Below are 20,945 nucleotides of genomic sequence, written 5' to 3'. Positions count from 1 at the left end.
GTCATTTGCGTTGCAAGGCTATATCCCATTGAAAGGATTCAGAAGTGGCACAGGTAAACCTTATATTTCAAATTCCTTCTAGAATGACGTGGTGATTATATGATAATTTGTATGTTTTTAAACTCACAAAAAAGCTTTGTTTTACCTGGAATAGATATGTTTTCTACTTATGATCTTGACTTTCATACACATATTGCTTCTCCAAAAACCACTATCCTTGGACATACTGAGTACCTCATTCACCACAATTGCATTCCACACAGTAATGCTTCTGACCAAGAAAACAATTTCACAGCAGGGAAGTGAGACAGTGGACCAATGATCATAAATTATGATGGTATTAATTACCATTAATACCATATTCCTTGTTACCCTGAAGGTGCTGAACTGATAACAAAATAGAATGACCTTTAGAAAGCACCTTTACAAGCCAATTATGGAACAGCCACCTTGAGAGCTGGGCAGGGTCCTAGGTTGTATGTATTTTCAATCAGCATCCAGTATTTGGTCCAGTTTCTATCACAGCCAAGATCCATAGTTTAAGGAATCAAGGCTGTAGGAAACATTTGTGAAGGTTTCAGCAGGGCTCCCTTTATCAGCAGGGCTTCGATTTCTCTGCCTGACTTTGTCTGAACAATATCGCTGAACACAGGTGGCTGTCCTTATCTAATAAATATCTTTTTGCAGCACTGCTTAAACTCAGTACACAAGTCGAATTCTGGATTCCCTGTGCACATGTAACATACATATCTGCTGCATTATAAGAAAAGACAGTTGAAGTTCAAGGGCATGAGATAGGACACCTGAATAATTCTATAAATCTGTGCATTTGATGGGAGAAACTCCTGCCATCATTTAAATCAGGGAGCAGGCATGACTAGGGTAATGAAGGACACAATCTATTAGTGAGAAGTTCTATTTGATAATGAGATGGTGTTTTATATTTGGTAAATATAGATTTTAGATTTGACATCAGTATTTAATAAGGTTGTTCAGTTTTCCTCAGCTGTATATAGACCCTGCCATGCTGAAGTATTCCCTGATCTTTTCTTTCATCTGGGATATTGAAAATCATCTATATATGACAAAAAGAATCAGGAGTGAGAATTTATTTTCTAAATAATATTTCACATGATCAAACACAATTATTGAAGGCCCTTGTCTCTTCACTTGCTAAAGAGACACACTGCATTTTGAAAGTGATCATACTTTACATATGCCTGCTTAAGATTACACATTTAGTAAAATCAACTTCTGTTGACCTTCTTTTAAGGTCTGTTGAAATTTTATGTCTAGGTTATCCTTTGATCTTCTGAAGAATCTCTTTATCTTCAAGCTTTTTTTGTTCTATTTTCCCTCTTAGTGAACATTACTTGATATCCTTGCTTGGGCTGAGTGTGACTTCCCATAGAAGCTCTGAGGGAATCATCCCTGTGTTTTGACTCTCCTCAATGTAGACTGGACACAGGATAGGATAAAACTTAGATTACAGCCAGTTTGTCATAAATGTTGATCTGAAGACAGATACTTTAATCCCATTAGGTATTTCGCAAAACTTTTATGACCTAAGTGCCTTAAATAACTCATTTATTCCTTCAGAACTTCCAATGGCTTTGTATGCTTTCTTTTCTTCTCATTTGGGAAATTTCCATCATAATCTATATATAACTCCTTTATTGAAACCATTTACATCTTTAGATCATTCTAACATTTTATAAATGTTAATACCATAGCATACAATAGGCTTAATGAAAAATTCACAATCTATTATGAGAATATTTATTAAGGGGTGGGAAAAAAGCAATTTATATTTCCTCTTTCTAAGTTCTCAGGGACACCACATTTCAAAATTATCATAGTTTATCATATGATAACAGTGAAATAATTGGTTTTACATACAGAAAATTGACAAAGTGTTTCTTATGAGACTGTAGAAAACCTGAAATCAGTCACATTAAAAATACTTTACTCAGTATATCTGGAGACAAATTTATATTACCTAAATAGTTATTCCACTTCCAAGTTGTACAAATACTGGCCAGCTATGTCACAGTTTTTTGATAGAGGTTTAGTAACATTTAAAAAGCCCTGCTGTGATTTGAAATCTTCCCCCAGCCATAAGCAGGCCTGAGAGACCTTGTTTACCACAACAGACCAAGTGATAGGATCTAGGTGGAGTTACCCACCTTCGCTTCACAGAACATAGAAGCAGAACTGCCCCTGGGCTTGCCTTGAGATATCTCAGGCCATGACCAAGAATGGATTATGGATTATCTCACACATCTCTGGCTGAAACCAGGAGGGGTTATGGGTTAAGCCTCCCCCTTTAACTTGAGAGCTGAACATTAAAGCTTAGAGCCTTGATCAGAGAATTTGTCTTGGCTTCATCTTTTATCATCCTCCATCCCCTTTCATTCCCAGCTCCCCTTTCAGGTGAACCTAGTTGATTTGTGGCCATATGCGACTACATAAGGCCAGCAGTTTGGTAAAAAAAATATTGAGGAATTTTGGACAACCCATTATAAGTTTAGATTCAACCACTGATTCTCTTCTATTATAATCTCATGTAATATATGAAGAATTAAATTTTGAGGAAATACTCCTAGCATCATTATTAACATGGGTTTTGTTTTATAAGGTGAAATGTGCATCTATTATGAGTTGGACAATATTCCATAGCCCTTCACAAAAGGATATAACTTGAGCCAGCTGTTTGCTTCATCAGAACCCTGCATGAAGAGCCTGTACCTGCTGCTCCTATATCACATTTAAGTCAGAGCGCATGCATGGTTACTGTAGTGAAGGACACAGTCTATTAGTGAGATGTTCTCTTTGATAGTGAGATGGTGTTCTATATTTGGTAAATATAGCTTTTAGATTTGGCCACAGTATTTAATAAGGTTGTTCAGTTTTCCTCAGCTGTATGTAGACCCTGCCATGCTGAAGTAAGCAAAGGGCTTTTCTTTGTTCTGGGATACAGAGAATCATCTATATATGACAAAGAGAATCAAGAGTGACATTTTATTTTCTAAATAACATTTCACAAGATCAAACATAATTTTTAAGGACTCTTATCCCTTCACTTGCTAAAGAGACACACAGTATTTTGAAAGTGATATACTGTACATGTTTAGCAAAATCAACTTCTGTTGACCTTCTGTTAAGGTCTATTGTAATTTCTTATTGTAATTTCTTGTCTAGGTTATCCTTTGATCTTCTGAAGAATCTCTGTATCTTCAAACTTTTCTTCATACTATTTTCCCTCTTAGTGAACATTACTCGATATCCTTGCTTGGGCTGAGTCTGACTTCCCATAGAAGCTCTGAGGAAATCAGTCCTGTATTCTGACTCTCCTCAAAGTACATTGGACACAGGATAGGATAAATCTTAGATTACAGCCAGTTTGTCATATATGTTGATCTGAAGACAAATATTTTATCCCATAGGTATTTCCCAAAACATTTATGATCTAAGTGCCTTAAATACCTCATTTATTGCTTCAGAACTTCCAATGGCTTTGTATGCTTTCTTTTCTTCTCATTTGGGGAATTTCCATCATAATCTATATATAACTTTTTAATTGAAACCATTTGCATCTTTAGATCATTTTAATATTATATAAATATTAATACCATAACATACAATAGGGTTAACAAAAAAATTCACAATCTATTGTGAGAATATTTATTAAGGGGTGGGGAATAAGCAATTTACATCCCCTCTTTCTAACTTCTCAGTGGCACCTCATTTCAAAATTATCATAGTTCACCCTAGGATTATGGTGAAATAATTGGTTTTACATACAAAACATGACAAAGTGTTTCTTCTGAGACTGTAGACATCCTGCAATCAGTCACATTAAAAATACTTTACTCAGTACATCTGGTGACAACTTTATATTACCTAAATAGTTATTACTTTTCCAAGTTGTACAGATTCTGGCCAGCCAGGTCACTTTTTTGATAGAGGTTCAGTAACATTTAAAAATACCTGCTGTGATTATTTTAATTCAATAAAGCTGAAGGTATGAAAATGGCTGTTGTTTAATTTAGAAGATAATATAAGCCCTGTGCTGGATCTGTCTATCTTTGTATATTTATCTGATTTGAAGAGGTTTTACTAGATATAAATGTCTTTTAAATTATTAACATGTTTATGGCTGCATACAATTTAAAATATGTATATATCATAGTTAAAACATAGATGTGTTAGTCTTATTTGAGTGAGGAGAATATCTAATATTAATAACATCTTGTGGTCTAGGAGTAGTAAAATCTTTAAAACATGTTACCTCTTCCAAGGAAAGATTCAGACCCATATTATCAGTTTATATTTATTCTACCTGTGTAGATATAAGAATTAAATATATTTTTGTCCTTTCAAATCAATTTTTAAGTTTATTTTCATTAGGAACAAAATGATCTAGGATCAAGTAAACAAGTTTAATTTACTTGTGATTCATTTGCTATTAAGTACATAATGTGAATAACAAACCAAGTCTCATGTGTATATTCTACATGTAATTAATAAAAAGTCAAAATTTATAAGCCATGACTTTGTGTCTATTGCTTGTCTGGGATTTCTGTTTCAGAATTTTCATTTTAAAGTGAAAACTTCACTGAGAAATCTTTAGTAAGTATATTTTTAAGTTGGTGAGAAATTAAACCAGACATGTCTAGAGCAGAAGAGTACTGAAGCACATTTTATCTCAGAGGAAAATTAACTGCAGAAATAACTGATGGTGAAACACAAAACAGGGTAACATAAATGTTCTTTGCTGGCTGCAAGCTCTGTCACTCTCAGAATCTTAATCTTTGGTTATCTGTGGGGTTCTGTGAATATCAAAGTCTTTGCTTCCTTTGTTAGTATGCTAGTTTGGGAGGTATATGGCTTGAAAAACTTTTAGGTTCTTTTGAGAAAGCTTTCTATAAGTAAGAGAGAAGCTATCAGAATAAGAATAAAGGAAACTATTAAGATATAAAATGAATACCTTGTAGGCCTGATACTTCTTCTTTGTGTAATAGGGATAATTTTGACTCAGTAGGACCATCAAGAATAATGATGGCCACCTTAACCTTAACCCTGAGCCTAACCCTATCCTAACACTCACCTCTGAATTTCCTAACCTCCTAAACTGAATTCTAAAAACACTTATACTAATCCTAATCATAAATGTATAATCCCCTAACCCTAAGTCAAATCCTGATTGCTGTGGGGCATATCTCTTAATTACAACTTTTAAAGTGAGAAATCCTTTATTAATCTTGCTCTTTTGAGATGTTCAGATAAACCTTTAATCTGGGCTACAGATTCTTTTGACAACCTACATACATAAAGGACATTGAACAGGGCAGTTTTTTTTGTTTGTTTTGTTTTTTGTATTGGCCTTACTTCTTTTTACAAAACAAAGATGATTTGTTAGTTTATTTGCATTTTGAAACTGGTATTAGTAAGTACTTAATTCTTCAAAATTCTGGTATTCACTGAATATCAGCTGTAATATCCTGCAACATGAAGTCAAGCAGTCCTTGATTTTTCTAATTTACCTTGTCCAACAGCCTTTATTGGGACATTCTAGTACATAACCTTTCTCTATACAAAGATTCATTATCTCTATGATTTGAGCTATGTTTATCTACAGAACCTGTACTAATCCAACTCTGGTTTTTCTTCACATTGCCACAGATGAAGATGTTCTGGCTGACAGTAGTGCTCAACTGTGTTTCCCTTATGATTCTAGATTTTCTCCAGGGTTGATTGATACCTATCATCTGGCAAACCCGAGATATAGGTTCCCTGAGCCCAGCGTGAAGCTTGATTTCTAAAACCCCACTTTAATATTAATGGTGTTAGCATTCTGTCTAAAACTCTACCTCAGTTACCTGGTGACAGCCAGGTATGCTCCTCCCCATAGTTACCTCTCTCTAAAGAGAGATGGAATATGATCTATGAGTGTGTGGGGAAGTGTGGAGGAAGGGGATGTCTCAGCTGGCTCGTGCCTCCTGTTGAGATATTTCTCTCCCCCACCCCAAGGGACCATGCCTCATGCAGAGACAGCTCTTCCCCAGGAGCAACCCATCAGAAGACAGTATAGTATAGAATATACTTTATTCAGGGCATGGGGAGGAGAGTTAAGAGGGTAGTAGAGGCAGAGAAAGGCAGGGAGAGGCAGAGAGTAGTGAAGTAGAGGCCGGGCATGAGCCTGTGGAGAGAGAGGGGGGAAGGAAAGAGCTCAAGTGGGCAAGAGAAAGAGAGACCAAATGGGCAAGATATCAAAAGAGAGAGGAAGAGAAAGCAGCCACTTTTATAGTGGGTCAGGCCTACCAGGCTGTTGCTAGGTAACCATGGGGAGAAGGATACCTTTCTGTTGCCAAGTAACTTGGGTGGAGTTTAGACAATGCTAAGAAATAACTAGGGCGGCTGGGCAGTGATGGCATACACCTTTAAACCCAGCACTTGGGAGGCAGAGGCAGGCGGATTTCTGAGTCTACAGAGTGAGCCTGGTCTACAGAGTGAGTTCCAGGACTGATAGTGCTACACAGAGAAACCCTGTCTCAAAAAAAAGAAAGAAAGAAAGAACCAGGGTATCCTTCCACTTGTGGGTCAGAATGATACCTCTACTGCACCTTGAGTACTGGGCTATGGAAGCTGTTCATCTTGATTACAGGAAGAAGAAGGCAAATGTTGTGAGGAAAGCTTAGGTAAGGTCTGGTGTCAGGTCCTGGTAGGTGCAGGATCATTGCTCTCAGAGGGGAGGAGCAGGAGGCTGAACAGCCAGAGCTGCAATGCTGGGTTCTCCCCCAGGGCTGGGTGGGGTGAGATTCCTCTTTGAAGACAGAAACAAATGCTAATGGAGTGCAAACCTCTCCTGAGCTCTGGAAAAGGTCTGACCCTGGTCTGGAAGCACACTTTAACCTTGAGGAGTGGTAACACTGGCCAATTGAGGCTTCCAGGCAGACCTGCCAATCAGACAAGGAGGCAGGTTCTTCCGGGTGCCATTTTGCAAGTTCGCTGTGCCTGTGCAGGCTTGAATGGTCATCTGTGCCCTGCTCTGAGCTCTGCTGTGGATGCTGTGTGGAGACCTCAGGAAGCTCTGAAATCGAGTCATGGTGAGCACAGGGTCACTGCCCACAATGGGTACGGGAAGGTAGCTGAGCAGTGGGAGCTGGGGTGCTGGGTCCTCTCTGGGGCTGCATGGGAAGCATCAGCCAGGTGTGACCACCTGTGAGGTCCCTGGTGATGCCCCTCACGTGATAAATCAGGAGGTGAACTCTGAGTAATGTCACTATCATGGATGATTCTGAATCTGCCCAAAACATTTGGACCAGTTGCTTTCCTGTAGAAACACGGGTGGTTTCTCTGACTCTGCAGCACATATGTCCAAAACCTTTTGTCTTTTATAGAATACATTAAGAAGACTGGTATAGCTGGGCAGTGATGAAACACGCCTTTAATCCCAGCATTGTGGAGGCACAGGCAGGCAGATTTCTGGGTTCGAGGCCAGCCTGGTCTACAGAGTGAGTTCCAGGACAGCCAGGGCTACACAGAGAAACCCTGTCTCAAAAACAAACAAACAGACAAACAAACAAAACCTGTTTTTAAGAAGACAGGCATACATCTAAGAGATCTACTTTCATACATTACTTGTTTTTCTTTCGTTTAGTTTTTGTTAATTTTTTTCCGATGCAGTTCTTTATGTTGCTTTATTTTTTATGTTTAGTATTTGATTATTATGAGGTAAAAGGACTTTTTCCCCTCCAATCACTTAGGTGTTTTGGATGCCTCTTGTACATTAACATACATGTTCTTTGGTTTAGGAAAATTTGCATTATTATCTCATTGACGATATTTTCTAGATCTTTGGGCTGATATTCTTTTTCCTCTATTTCAATCATCTGTAGTTTTCCCTTCTCTCTCTCTCTCTCTCTCTCTCTCTCTCTCTCTCTCTCTCTCTCTCTCTCTCTCTCTTTGGTTTTTTGAGTCAGGGTTTCTCTGTGTAGCCTTGGCTGCCCTGGAACACACTCTGTAGACCAGGCTCCCCTCGAACTCAGAAATCCACCTGCCTCTGCCTCCCAAGTGCTGGGATTAAAGGCGTGCGCCACCACTGCCCGGCTAGTTTTCCCTTCACATATGTTGAAAAATTCCTAGTTGTTTAGGGTTAGGAAACTTTTAGAATCCACATATTTTTACCCAATGTATTCATTTTGTTTTATTCATCCTTAATATCTGAGACTCTCTCTTCCTTTCCCGTTCTGTGGGTGAACCTTGCCTCTGTAGTTGTCAGTGCACAGGCAATTTCGATGCTCTTCTCTCAGGGACTTAGCAATTGCTTAAGTCATTCCCTGCCTCCATCACCTGCTGCTGTTGTCAGGTGTGCTTTATATACACGAACCACCAGCTACACAGCTCTCTCTGTTTGTTCCCTGTCTCAGTTCATGTCTTCTCTCTATTCTCTTTGTTTACTTTCAGGGTTCTCTCTCTGCTCCCTGTCTGTCTGTCTGCTGTCTCTCTGCACATCCTCTTTTGTGCCTCATTGCCTTCCTCAGATTCTCACTCATATCCCTGCTCCCAAACAACCTCTTTTTTACCATATCTGTTGCATGTTTTAATTTCTCAGGACCTGCTGTGTTAGGATAGGTTGGCGCTTTTGATGACCTATTTTTTTCTGGCTGTTATTTATTATATTCCTATGCTGGTGTCTAGGCCTCTGAGTTTGAAGTGATTATTATCTCAGTACTGATTTCTGGATTTGTCTTGCTTGGGTGGGAGTTTTGTTCCTGGGTTGCTCTTTGATGTTTGGATTTACAGAGAAAGTTGCCTCCTTTACTGACATGTTTGGTGGGTATGCTCAAGAGGGAATGCTTGCAAATGTTGGGAGCAGGGAGAAGAGTTGGGCAGGAAGAGATGATCTTAGCATCCACAGGCAGACATAGTCAGGACAGATGTAAAGCTGCCTCTGGTGTTTAGTACAGTGCTAGGGGAAATTGTGATCATTGCATCTGGGATAACAGACAGTGTGGTAGATTTATAGAAAGCTTACCTGTGTTCTGGCAGGTAAAGCATGTGGTTGAACAGGAACTGTCTGCACAAGTGGGGCTGAGACACAGGGATGAGGCAGGAAAGGAAGGGCAGGTGGGGATTGTCTGTCTTACCTATAAGAGGCATGCACAGGGGGAGAGGCAACTTCCACTGGTATTCTGTCTCAGAGTAAGTGCAAATGACATTAGGATTTGCAGTAACAGATAGTGAGGCAGGTCTTTGGACAAAGTACCTTTTCTACTGTCATGCATGGCTTGTGGTTGAACAGGGGCATCTTTCAATAATCAGGACCTCAGGCACAAAGGTGAGTTCGTAAAGCACAATCAATTCTGTTTCTGAGAGTGCACAAAGTCCACTTGAGCAAACATCCTATGACAAGCCCACCTTGTCCACAGACAGTCAAGGTACAACTGCAGGGTTTAGCTACATATAGATAACTAACACACCTTACAGAGACAAAGTTAGTCTACACATCATGGTTGTCAGATGGTTTCACCCCCTTGATTGGTTCCTGCAGATTATGCCGGACATGTAGTTTTTAAAATATTAAGTTGCTGACCTTGTATTAATGTCTTAATCTTGCTGTAACTACAATAAATATCCAGCACCTCTAGACTCTCAGTTTTGATCTCATGTGAGGCTGACTGGTGAAAATCCTTATTACAGAGCTCATAATAAAGACCTCCATGTGATTGCATTGCAATAGGCTCCTTATTGGTCATTGTGGTCTCTGTGGATTGGACATAACATCTTGGTGCATTGACGCAAGACCCTCAGGATTCCCAACTAAAGGATTGAAAGGCCAGTTGTTAAGATCCACCATTGTTTTTGTGTCAGTGGCTTGTCTGCCAGGGCTACACAGAGAAACCCTATCTCAAAACAAACAAACAAACAAAAAACCAAACAAAGAAAACAGGTGTAGCTGGGCAGTGGTGGCCTTTAATCCAAGCACTCGAGAGGCAGAGGCAGGGGGATGATGGTGATGGAATAATGATCAATAATCATGTTAATCAATAATCAATACTAATTGATGACCAATATTCAATACTAGTCAATAACCAAAAGTGATCAATAATCTTGCTAATCAAAAATTGATAATCAGCAGACAGTGCTAATCAATAATCAATATTAATCAATAGCCAATAATGATGAATAATTGATGGCACATACCTTTAATCCCAGCACTTGGGAGGTAGAGGCACGCAGATTTCTGAGTTTAAGGCCAGCCTGGGCAACCGAGTGAGTTCAGGGACTGCCAGGGCTACTCAGAGATAGAAGCTGGAGACTACATTTCCCATAAGGACTCATGCCAAAATGGCGGTCAAAGAACTAAATGCACACGCACATTAAACTCAATCCAATATGGCGGCTGTCCTTCGAACTACATATCCCATGAGGCCACGAGGAAAAAGAAAGATGGCGGCCACTGGGAGACTACATTTCCCATGAAGGCGCTGGACCGTCGCACAGGCATGATGTATGAAAATCCCGACCAGAGCCCAGTGACTGCACCAGGAGACAACCACTGCCACCATCACAGTCTGGGAAAAGCACCTCTGTCCTGGTTGTATCCGTGTCCTCCTTCTGACGTCACAGACCCAGCGATGCAATCTGATCGCACGCTGCAGGGCTGCTGCAGACAGGGAGATGACTGGAGCCTCCAGGTACCATGACGGGCGGGTGGAAGTGGAGGCCCAAGGTTGCCCATGAATCTGAGGCAGGGGCATGACTGGAGTTGCTTACAGGTACTGGCTGGCGGACCTATGGACACACCCCCAGACTTGTACAAAGGAGAACTGTATCGTGTTGGGCATTATTATTGAAAGACACCCAGGAGGGGAGACCCTCACTCTAGTCTCGGGATATCGCAATCACTCAGTAACTCACAAGACACAAGAGGCTTTATTTCAGGAATCAGCTGGGCTGAGGTCGAGACTCATAATGAGGAGTGTCTACTCTGAGGCCAGGGGGAGAAAGGTATTTAAAGGAAAAAAAACCACAAACCACGGGGTGAGGGGGAAACCCAGGAAGGGTATCATAAAAATAGTGGAAAGTTCCAGCCCATCATTCAGTCGGTCATGTGGGAAACATCTTGTACATGTTTTTCTCAGGAATTGAATCTTGCTCAACCACCTACTTTGTGGTCAGCCAGTTCCCGGAATGACCCAGGTGACCTGTATTTTTAGTTCTGCTTTCTTTGTGGTCAGCCAGTTCCTGGAACCTGGAGCTAGTGAACCGGTTGGCCTACATTCTTGGCTAAGCTCTAGGGGGTCATAACAACTTTTCATACCCTTTAGAAATTTTCATATTTTTCAATTATCACCTGGTTATCGTTTTCATGTGGACACAAGGGTCACCAGTATGTGTGAAACTGACCATCGATGGACTGTGATTACTATTCTGGGCTTTCATTTTAAGACCTAAAATAAAATACTTAAGTATAGGCTCAGTGGTACACGCCTTAAATCCCTGGAGATGAGTGTTAAGCAGATCTCTGATTCAAGTCTTCCTGGTACAGAACAAGTTTTAGGTAATGAAAAGCTTAAGTATGGGCAAAGTGTTACACAGGTATTACCCAGCATTCAGGAGACAGAGCCATGCAGATCTGAGTTCAAGGTTGCTCTACAGAGCAAGTTCAAGCACAGTTAGGCAGTGCAGTTGTTGAAAAATAGAAAGCTGGTGATGATGTAATAGAAGGGTCCATGTTCCAGCCTCAGCAGGCAGAGGAACTCAGCAGCTTTGTCCATGTGGCTCTGATTTAGAGGGAAGAATAGAAGGGACAACTGACACAATTGATGCTGGTTAGCTATAGTTTAAAAAATTAGTGGGGATGAAGAAGAAACCAGCACCACTGAGGTGAAATCTTCTGGTGTTTTCTGAGAGGACAAAGAAGCTGTGTCCCAGAGATAGCCAAGGTTGTCCCTTGTTGTGCACCTGGAGTTGATCATGTGTGAGAATCACCCAGGTGGTATTGGTTTCAAAGGCATAAGTGAATCTGTGATGCAGAGCAGCTAAGGCTTGGCCCAGTGAAGGGAGTGAATGAGAGGAATGCAGTGAATCCTAGTCACAGGGGAAGAACCCAGCATATTGAAGATGTCAGTCCCATGGGATGAGCAGAGAGAACAGCAGAAGCAGTAAAGTGGAGTCAAGCAGAACCTAGAGTGCTATAGATGGAAGAGCTGGAGAAGTGACCCAATCTCTTTTGAGGAGCACAGATGATCATGTGTGGTTCCCAGATACTGGAACAAGAAGCTGTAATATTGAGGTTAACTTTGACACCCTAATATTTTGAAATTCCAGAGCTGTGGGGTACCTGCTCAGGAAAACAGTTCCAGACAGTGCAGTAACAGATAGTGAGGCAGGTCTATGGATCAAGTACCTTTTCGACTGCCATGCATGGCTTGTGCTTGAAAAGGAGCATCTTTCAATAATCAGGACCTCAGGCACAAAGATGAGTTTGTATAGCCCAATTAATTCTGTTTCTGAGAGTGCACAAAGTCCACTTGAGCAAACATCCTATGACAAACCCCCCTTGTCAACAGCCAGTCAAGGTACAACTGCAGGGTTAAGCTACATATTGATAACTAATACACCCTACAAAGACAAAGTTAGCCTACCCATCATGGTTGTCAGATGATTTTAACCCCTTGGTTGGTTCCTGCAGATTATGCCAGTCATGCAGCTTTTAAAATATTAAGTTGCTGGCCTGCATGTTAATGTCCTAATCTTGCTGTAACTGCAATAAATACCCAGCACCCCTAGACTTGATCTCTCAGATTGGATCTCACGTGAGGCTGACTGGTGAGAATCCTTATTACAGAGCTCATAAAAAAGACCTCCATGTGTTTGTGATGCAATAGGCTCCTTGTTGGTTGTTGGGGTCTCTCTGACTTGGACATAGCATCTTAGTGCATTGACTGGAACCCCAAGACCCTCAGGACTCCCAGCTAAAGGATTAAAAGGCTGGTTGTTAAGATGAACCATTGTTTCTATGTTAGTTGCTTGTCTGCCAGAATTGTGTGTGTGCTTTGGTTTTCAGGTTTTTCTTGAGTCTTGTGGAGGGAGGTGACTAAATTGAACATGGAACCCTGCTACAGTGGATATGCTGGAGAGTCGCAGCCCCAAAGTGCTTCAAAGATATTTCAGAGCCTGGTATAGTAGATGGTGTTTCTCTGGTCTTAATTTCTGGGAAGGTTAGGGCAGACTGGGAGCCCTGCTACAGGGCTCAAAGCTGCCATCCTGTCTTCATTTTCTCCTCTGTCTAAGTGGAGGAATCTGCTAGGTAGCCTTTACCGCCCTCTTGTGGTTGTCTATTTTGTGTGTGGCACCTTGTTATTCTCTCACTGAGGAAATGAGACAGATTCCACCCTAATTGATTTAGTTACTAGCCCAACATTTTGGGTTAAATCCTTCTTAACAACGGGACCTAGACCCATTGACTAGTCCATGACAGAGAGCTCTTCCAGACAGCATCCTGGGCAAAATCAGGCTCTGCCTACCTTATTTTACAGGGTGGAAAGACAAAGATCTCATTTCCCACCTCTTGAACTACCCTCTGCCCAGTTCATATGTGACTCTGTAGTTTTGAACTTGGAGCTGTCATGAGATGGAAGGTTGGTCTTCATCGATTCTCACAAATTTAGCATATTTTCCTTAGACCAGAGATCGTGTCCTTTGTTGGTGGTCATTTGAGTTGTGTGGGACAATCTGCTTTTTTGTCCAGCTTCCAGCTGCTTTAGTCACATCTTTGGTAGCACTGGCCTGGGAACCCATTGTTAAAGACACCTCACCCCAGAGCAGCACAGTCTCTGAGGTCCCCATCCCTATGTATCCTTCCCTGCTCTGAGCCAGGTGCCGTCCCTATTTTGTCCTTGCTCAGCCACAACTCCAACTTTTTCATGGGGTAGCATGGCCTCTTGTATTGAAATTGTTAGCTCCTTGGTTTTGGGATGTTACAACTTTCTTATTTATTATTGTGTCTGTGTCATAGTAGTTTTCAGTTCTCAGCATTTCAGAGCTACAGTCATCTGAAGGAGCCTCAATTGAGGGTGTGTCCTCATCAGAATGGCTGGTTGCTGTGTATGTGAGAGATAGTGTTGATGGTTGATTAGGAAGGCTCTTCCACTGAGGGTGGCAATATCCCTAAGCAAGTGGTCATGGGCTGGATGAGAGAGCAGGCTGAGCATGAGACAGTGACCAAGCAAGAGAGCAAGCCAGGAGACAGTGTTTGTCCATGCTTTTTGCCTTCAGTTTCTAACCTAGCTCCCAAAATGATGGACTGTGATCTTACAGAACCATGCAGAACAACCATTTATTACCTGAGAGGCTTTTGCTTAGAGGATTCAATCACAGCAGCAGAGTAGCAAGTTAGAACAACAACATGGTATCAAAGGGTTATTTTGCTGCTCGACAGAATCTATGTTGTAGATTGCATTCTTGTGGACAGGACAAATTTTGGGTATAAAGGTTTTTGAATTTGTTGGTGTCTTTAACTCTCCACTGGGGGTCCTGCCTGACTGCAGCTGTGGCCTCTTCAGCATCCATATCTCACTGCTATGCATCTCAGCTAAGATCAACCCCATAGACTCCTTGTCACCCTCCAATTCATGCTCTCTGGCACATCCTAAATGTACCCCCTCCATTCCCCAGGCAGCTGCAGATTTTGATTCATTTTCCCCCTCTGGCCCTCTCTTGTCTCTCACCACACCTTTTGCTGCTTCTACCCGATTCCTCTTTCTTATCTGCTCTCCCATCCAGTTCTCTCTCTTCCATCTGCCTCCTATGATTGCTTATTCCCCCTTCTGAGTGGAAGTAATTCAACCATTCTCATTTGGGCCTTCCTTCTTGTTTAGTTTCTTTGTATCTATGGAGTATAATGTGGGTTTCCTGTATTTTATGATTATTATTCACTTGTGAGTCCATACATGCAAGTGCTTTTAAATCTAGGTTACCTCACAGAGATGATAGTATTTAGCTGTATCCATTTGCCTACAAAATTCATGATGTCATTGTATTTAATAGCTTAATAGGTTTTCCTTTTGTAAATGAACCACATTTTCTATATTCATATTTTGGTTGAGCAGTATCTGTATTATTTCCACTTTCAAGTTATTATAAATAAAATGGCTCTGAATTAGTGGAGTCCCTACTCTAGGTCACCTGCCTTCACAGACTCTCTATCTTCTGTTTGTCCTTTGAGAGGATGTGGGCCCCTGGGTACCCATGATGGTGTATCAAGTCTGTATTGGGTTATGTGCATCCTCGCTACTGAGGCCAGAAATGTCAGCCCAGTTAAAGGAACAAATTGCAATGATAGACAGCAGCTTTGGGACAACTCCTGCTACAGTAGTTGTAGGACCATCATGAAGACTGACCTGCAATCTGCTACTTAAGGGCCAGGGTCCTTTGTCCAGCCTGTGTGTGTTATTGTTTGTGGCTCAGTCTCTGAATGTCCCCAAGGATCAAGGTTAGTTGTGTCTGCTGGTTTTCCTGTGGAGTTCCTATCCTCTTCAGGGCCCTCAATCTTCTCCCCCACCCTTCCATCAGAGTTACCAAGGTCTATGCAATGTTTGACTGTGGATCCACTACTGCTTCAGTCAGCTGCTGGGTGGAGCCTCTCAATAGACAATTATGCAATGCTCCTGTGTGGGAGCATCAAAGAGTATCCTTAATAATGTCATGGATTGGAGATTGTCCATGTATGTCTCCAATTGAATGAGTTTTCATTGGCCATTCCTTCAGTCTCTGCTGCAGATTTACCCCTGAATTTCTCTTAGCCAGGACAAATTTTGTTCTGTCTCCAGTGTTGTGGTTGAATCTGATCCTTCAGCTTTTTTCTCATGCTCCCATACATTCCCCATTTGGACTCTGTCCCTCAATCACATAAGATACTGTGCACACATTTGCTGTTCAATGCTATGCTATTTTGCAAACCTGGTGGTTTTATATTTTAACTTTATTCATTCTGTTTTTGCTTTTCTAGACCAAATTTCCCTGTGAAGCACTTCCTGTTCTAATTGTAGATATAGAAACCACATAAGCCACCTGACATATTTTTGTTAAGTAGGCACATGATTTTGTGCTGCTCTTATTCTACATCTTTCATTTTGAAATTCAGCAAAATATATAGATTATATTCTATTTCTCCAGATGGCTTCAGCTCACATCATTAATATTATCTGATTCTTCAGAGTCATTGAATTGCAGGTGTATGTTGTTCTGCCTAACTCTTGTGTTTCTTCTGAAATTTTGGATAAATAAGTGTGTTATGCGTGTATGCATGACTATGAATGTGTGCCTCCTCTTTACTGTTGTCAGAAGATGGCCTCAGAATTTATGATCACGAAGAAATGGACAGGTGTTGGTCCACATGTGTACGTCAGAAATTGACCACCATTATGTAGAAGACCAGCAAGAGCTTTCAACTCCTGAGCTATATCTCCTGAACTACATTCTTTATTTCTGATCAACACATACATTACTAATATTTTCACTTGTCTATTTTTAACTGTTTAAACATACATTCCCTTCTAGTAAAATATAATTAATTTTGCTGTTTAAACTGGTTCACTGCATGTTTTTCAAGATGAATACAGTACTGCAGTGAATGCATAATTCTTTGCAGTAACTTTATTAAAGAACTGTGAGTTCATTCTGTCATTTTTGTTTCCTGCTTTATTTTTGTAGCAGAGTGAGGTTCTTAACATGTAACTTTTGCTGTCCTGAAACTCATTGCATAGACCCTGCTGGCATCCAGCTCAATGATATCCACCTTCCTGTACCTCTGCAATTAAAGACATGAGCAAATACACACAGCTTGCCCATCACTTTTGTAGTTAGTAATTTTTCATCCAGCTTTTCAGATGTGTGCTAAGTACAGTTGATCTGTTTCCCTCTGCATATCCCTCTCAATTGCCATTTGTGTTGCAAGGCTATATCCTATTCTAAGGGTTCAGGAGTGACACAGGTGAACCCTGTGTCAAGGGTTCAAGTGTCAATATTTCAAGTTTCTTCTAAACTGACATAGTGATTATATGTGATTTGTGTGTCAGAAAATAAGTGGAGGAATCACCTGAGTTATTTAATTATATTGTCTAGGAAGCATAACCTTACTTTGTATTAATGTCAGTATCAGGCTTTGTGTTGTATACATGTGTGTGATATTTTAGGAAGCAGTGAGTTTCGATGATGTGCATGTGAACTTCACTGCAGAAGAGTGGAATTTGCTAAATCCTTCCCAGAAAAATCTCTACAAAGATGTGATGCTGGAGACCTACTGGAACCTCACTGCTATTGGTAAGACTGAATTTTTTTTTTTTTTTTTGCTTCTCAAAATAAGGGAAAAATGTTTCTGGGTTACTGATGATCATCTCTTATTTCAATGGAGAACAAGTAATATTGAGTTGAATAAATCAGGTTCATTGCTGTGAAAATTCAGAGTAACTTGAATTTTGCCTAATTCCAATACCATATCATTGATTTTCTTGTACCTTGGTTTTAGGCTATAATTTGGAAGTCCATCATACTGAAGAACATCATCAAACTTCTAGACATCATGAGAGGTATTTTTTGGGGGGAGGGTGTTTCAAGACAGGGTTTCTCTGTGTAGCCTTGGCTGTCCTGGGACTCACTCTGTAGACCAGCTGGCCTCGAACTCAGAAATCTGCCTGCCTCTGCCTCCCAAGTGCTGGGATTAAAGGTGTGTACCACCACCGCCCAGCCATGAAAGTTAATTTTAATGTTTAATCGAATACAAATATGCCTGTGAGGAAATTTTAATATCATCTGGATGCTCTAAAGGAAAGCAAGTGTGTAAAATATGAGTCATTTTATTGTAGCTATGATTATAATATTCTCCCAAAACTATGTACCTTCATGTCAGTTATCTGATTGGTGTTTGCAAGGCATTTCTGTAAGCAAGAAGAGAAGGAAACAGTGCCTTAAGAGATTCCTTTAATTGATTTGTATCTCCATTAGAGCTATGTTGTGAAACTACCAATTTGTATAGTCTCATAATATTTAGATGTTGCACATTGAATAGTGATAAACATGTATCCATAACCTTCTAATAATCAAATAGTCCATGATAAAGTTGGTGACACTCGTATTCTTATAGTGAGATTTTTAATTGTATTGTTTTGTCAGTTTATGAAAATTGAGAATGTTGTTTTGGAGAAACATTAATCATGTCTATAATGAACAAAAAGTCAATGCATGTGAATTCAATGTGAAAACATTTCATTTGTTCTTCTTTTTTAATGGCGGTATCAATTGTCAGAATGGATGAAACCATGTGAGCATAGGGATACTAAAAAAACCAACCTCTGTCTATATCACAACAATGAGAAGATATGTAGTATTCTGCCTTTGGTAGACTTTCTGAATATGATAGGTGTTTACAATTAATTGGTTTTCTGACTTTACCCAAATTCACACTTCAGAAAATCTTTATGGGTACTAGAAGTTTGCAGTTCTTCTGTTCATCCTGTTTCACAGTGCTGTTGTGGTGTGATGCATACTACAGGGAAAACTAAGAATGCAATCAGAGTTTTAATGCTCTTAGTTGTTACATTTTATTCTGACCTGTGAATGCATCATGTAGAAATCTCATATTGAAAAAGGATGTTATAAATGTGAGCCATGTAGCAAATACTCTTACCATCACAGGTATTTTCAAGTACAACCGTGAACATCAAAGTGATAAAAGCATAAGATCTGAGTGTTCTTTATTATGAGACCAACTGTAAAATTGATTCATAATGATAAAATGATTGATCAGGCTAATAAATGTGGTAAAGCTTTCACATGTGCCCATTACTGTTGCAGGCATGAAAGAAGTCATACTGAAGAGAAACCTTATGAACGTAACCAATGTGGTAAAGCCTTTTCATATCACAGTAGTCTCCAAAGACATAAAACAACACATACTGGAGAGAAACCTTATGAATGTAATCAATGTGGTAAAGCCTTTTCACGTCACAGTCATCTCCAAAGTCATAAAAGAACACATACTGGAGAGAAACCTTTTAAATGTAATCAATGTCGTAAAGCCTTTTCACAACACAGTAGTCTCCAATATCATAAAAGAACACATACTGGAGAGAAACCTTATGAATGTAATCAATGTGGTAAAGCCTTTTCATGTCACAGTAGTCTCCAAAGTCATAAAAGAACACATACTGGAGAGAAACCTTATGAGTGTAATCAATGTGGTAAAGCCTTTTCACAAAAAGGTAATCTCCAAAGTCATAAAAGTACACATCTTGGAGAGAAGCCTCATGAATGTAATCAATGTGGTAAAGCCTTTTCACAACACAGTCATCTCCAATATCATAAAAGAACACATACTGGAGAGAAACCTTATGAATGTAATCAATGTGGTAAAGCCTTTTCACAACACAGTAGTCTCCAATATCATAAAAGAACACATACTGGAGAGAAACCTTATGAATGTAATCAATGTGGTAAAGCCTTTTTGCGTCACAGTCATCTCCAAAGTCATAAAAGAACACATACTGGAGAGAAGCCTTATGAGTGTAATCAATGTGGTAAAGCCTTTTCACAACACAGTAGTCTCCAAAGTCATAAAAGAACACATACTGGAGAGAAGCCTTATGAATGTAATCAATGTGGTAAAGCCTTTTCACAACACAGTAGTCTCCAAAGTCATAAAAGAACACATACTGGAGAGAAACCTTATGAATGCAATCAATGTGGTAAAGCCTTTTCACATCACAGTCATCTCCAAAGACATAAAAGAACACATACTGGATAGAAACCTTATGAATGTTCTCAATGTGGCAAAGCCTTTACAAGTTCCAGTTATCTCCCATATAATAGAAAACCCATATACCAGAGAGAATTCTTAGATATGTAATCAATGTGGAAAAAATCATTTATAATTGAAAATTCTCCAAAGACATAAATGTTCACATACTGGAGAGAAACTGTGTGAATGTAATTAATATGGTAAAAGCCTTTTCAGAAAACTTTTTTCTCCAAAACCATAAAACAACCCATATTGGAAAGAAACCTATGAATGTAATCATTGTGGTGAAAGTGTTAAAAATTTTCAAAAACTTCTAGCATGCTGAGAGGAACCAAGAGTATAGGTCAGCTCATTCGTGAACTCTGTGTTTCAGAAATTTGGCTGACCACAAGATGGTTGAGTATGAATAGGCTGTTGAGAATAGCCTATACAGAATATTCTCCCTGACTGTTACTTAGACCCTGTCACAAACTGAATAATGGGCTGGGACTTTCCAATAACCACCCTTGACTCCCCCTGCATTATGTTTTTTTCCATGTGGTTTTGCCTTTAAATTCCCTGTGCCTCCAAAGCTCAGGGTCTAACCCCATAGACCCTGCATGGGTTCTGGGTCTTGACCTCAGCATGCTGTTCAAACTATACCTCTTGCTGATTACATCGACTTCTGTGTCTTGTGAGTTATTGGTTGACCATGAATTCCTGAGGCTTGGGTGGGGGGAGTTCTTCCCTTTTGTGAGGACTTTATAGTGGTGAAAGTCTTTCCATAAAGATTTTTTCCGAAACATAAAAGAACAGGTATTGGACAGAACTATGAATGTAATCTTTGAGCTAAAGCCTTTGCATGTCCCACTAATCTCAAAAACATAAAAGATCCCACATTGGAAGAAACCTCATGAATGTGATCAAGGTGGTGAAAGACTTTTCACAACTTTAGCATCTCCATTATTATAAAAGAACAGGTACAGGAGAGAAACCTCATGAATATAATCAGTGTTGTAAAGCATTTGCAAGTCACAGTCATCTGCAGTGACAGGAGAGATCACGTACCAGAGAGAAACCTGCTTGAATATTCACAATGTGGTAAAGCCTTTGCCTGTCATAGTTCTTTACACACACACAAAGAAATCACACTGGAGAG

General features: G+C 40.0%; 1 protein-coding gene across 1 annotated transcript in view; it reads left to right on the top strand.

Annotated features, from left to right (window-relative positions):
* LOC143437253 (uncharacterized) overlaps window positions 1-20,945 on the top strand; it is a 215,948-nt gene that overhangs the window by 88,507 nt on the left and 106,496 nt on the right. Inside the window, 1 exon segment of the mRNA XM_076922086.1 lies at window positions 19,021-19,802. Within this exon segment, the coding sequence (XP_076778201.1) occupies window positions 19,021-19,802 (782 nt within the window).

The sequence above is a fragment of the Arvicanthis niloticus genome, chromosome Y, assembly GCF_011762505.2.
Source record: "Arvicanthis niloticus isolate mArvNil1 chromosome Y, mArvNil1.pat.X, whole genome shotgun sequence".
NCBI classification, from domain to species: domain Eukaryota; kingdom Metazoa; phylum Chordata; class Mammalia; order Rodentia; family Muridae; genus Arvicanthis; species Arvicanthis niloticus.
This window is presented reverse-complemented; position numbering and strand designations above follow the sequence as displayed.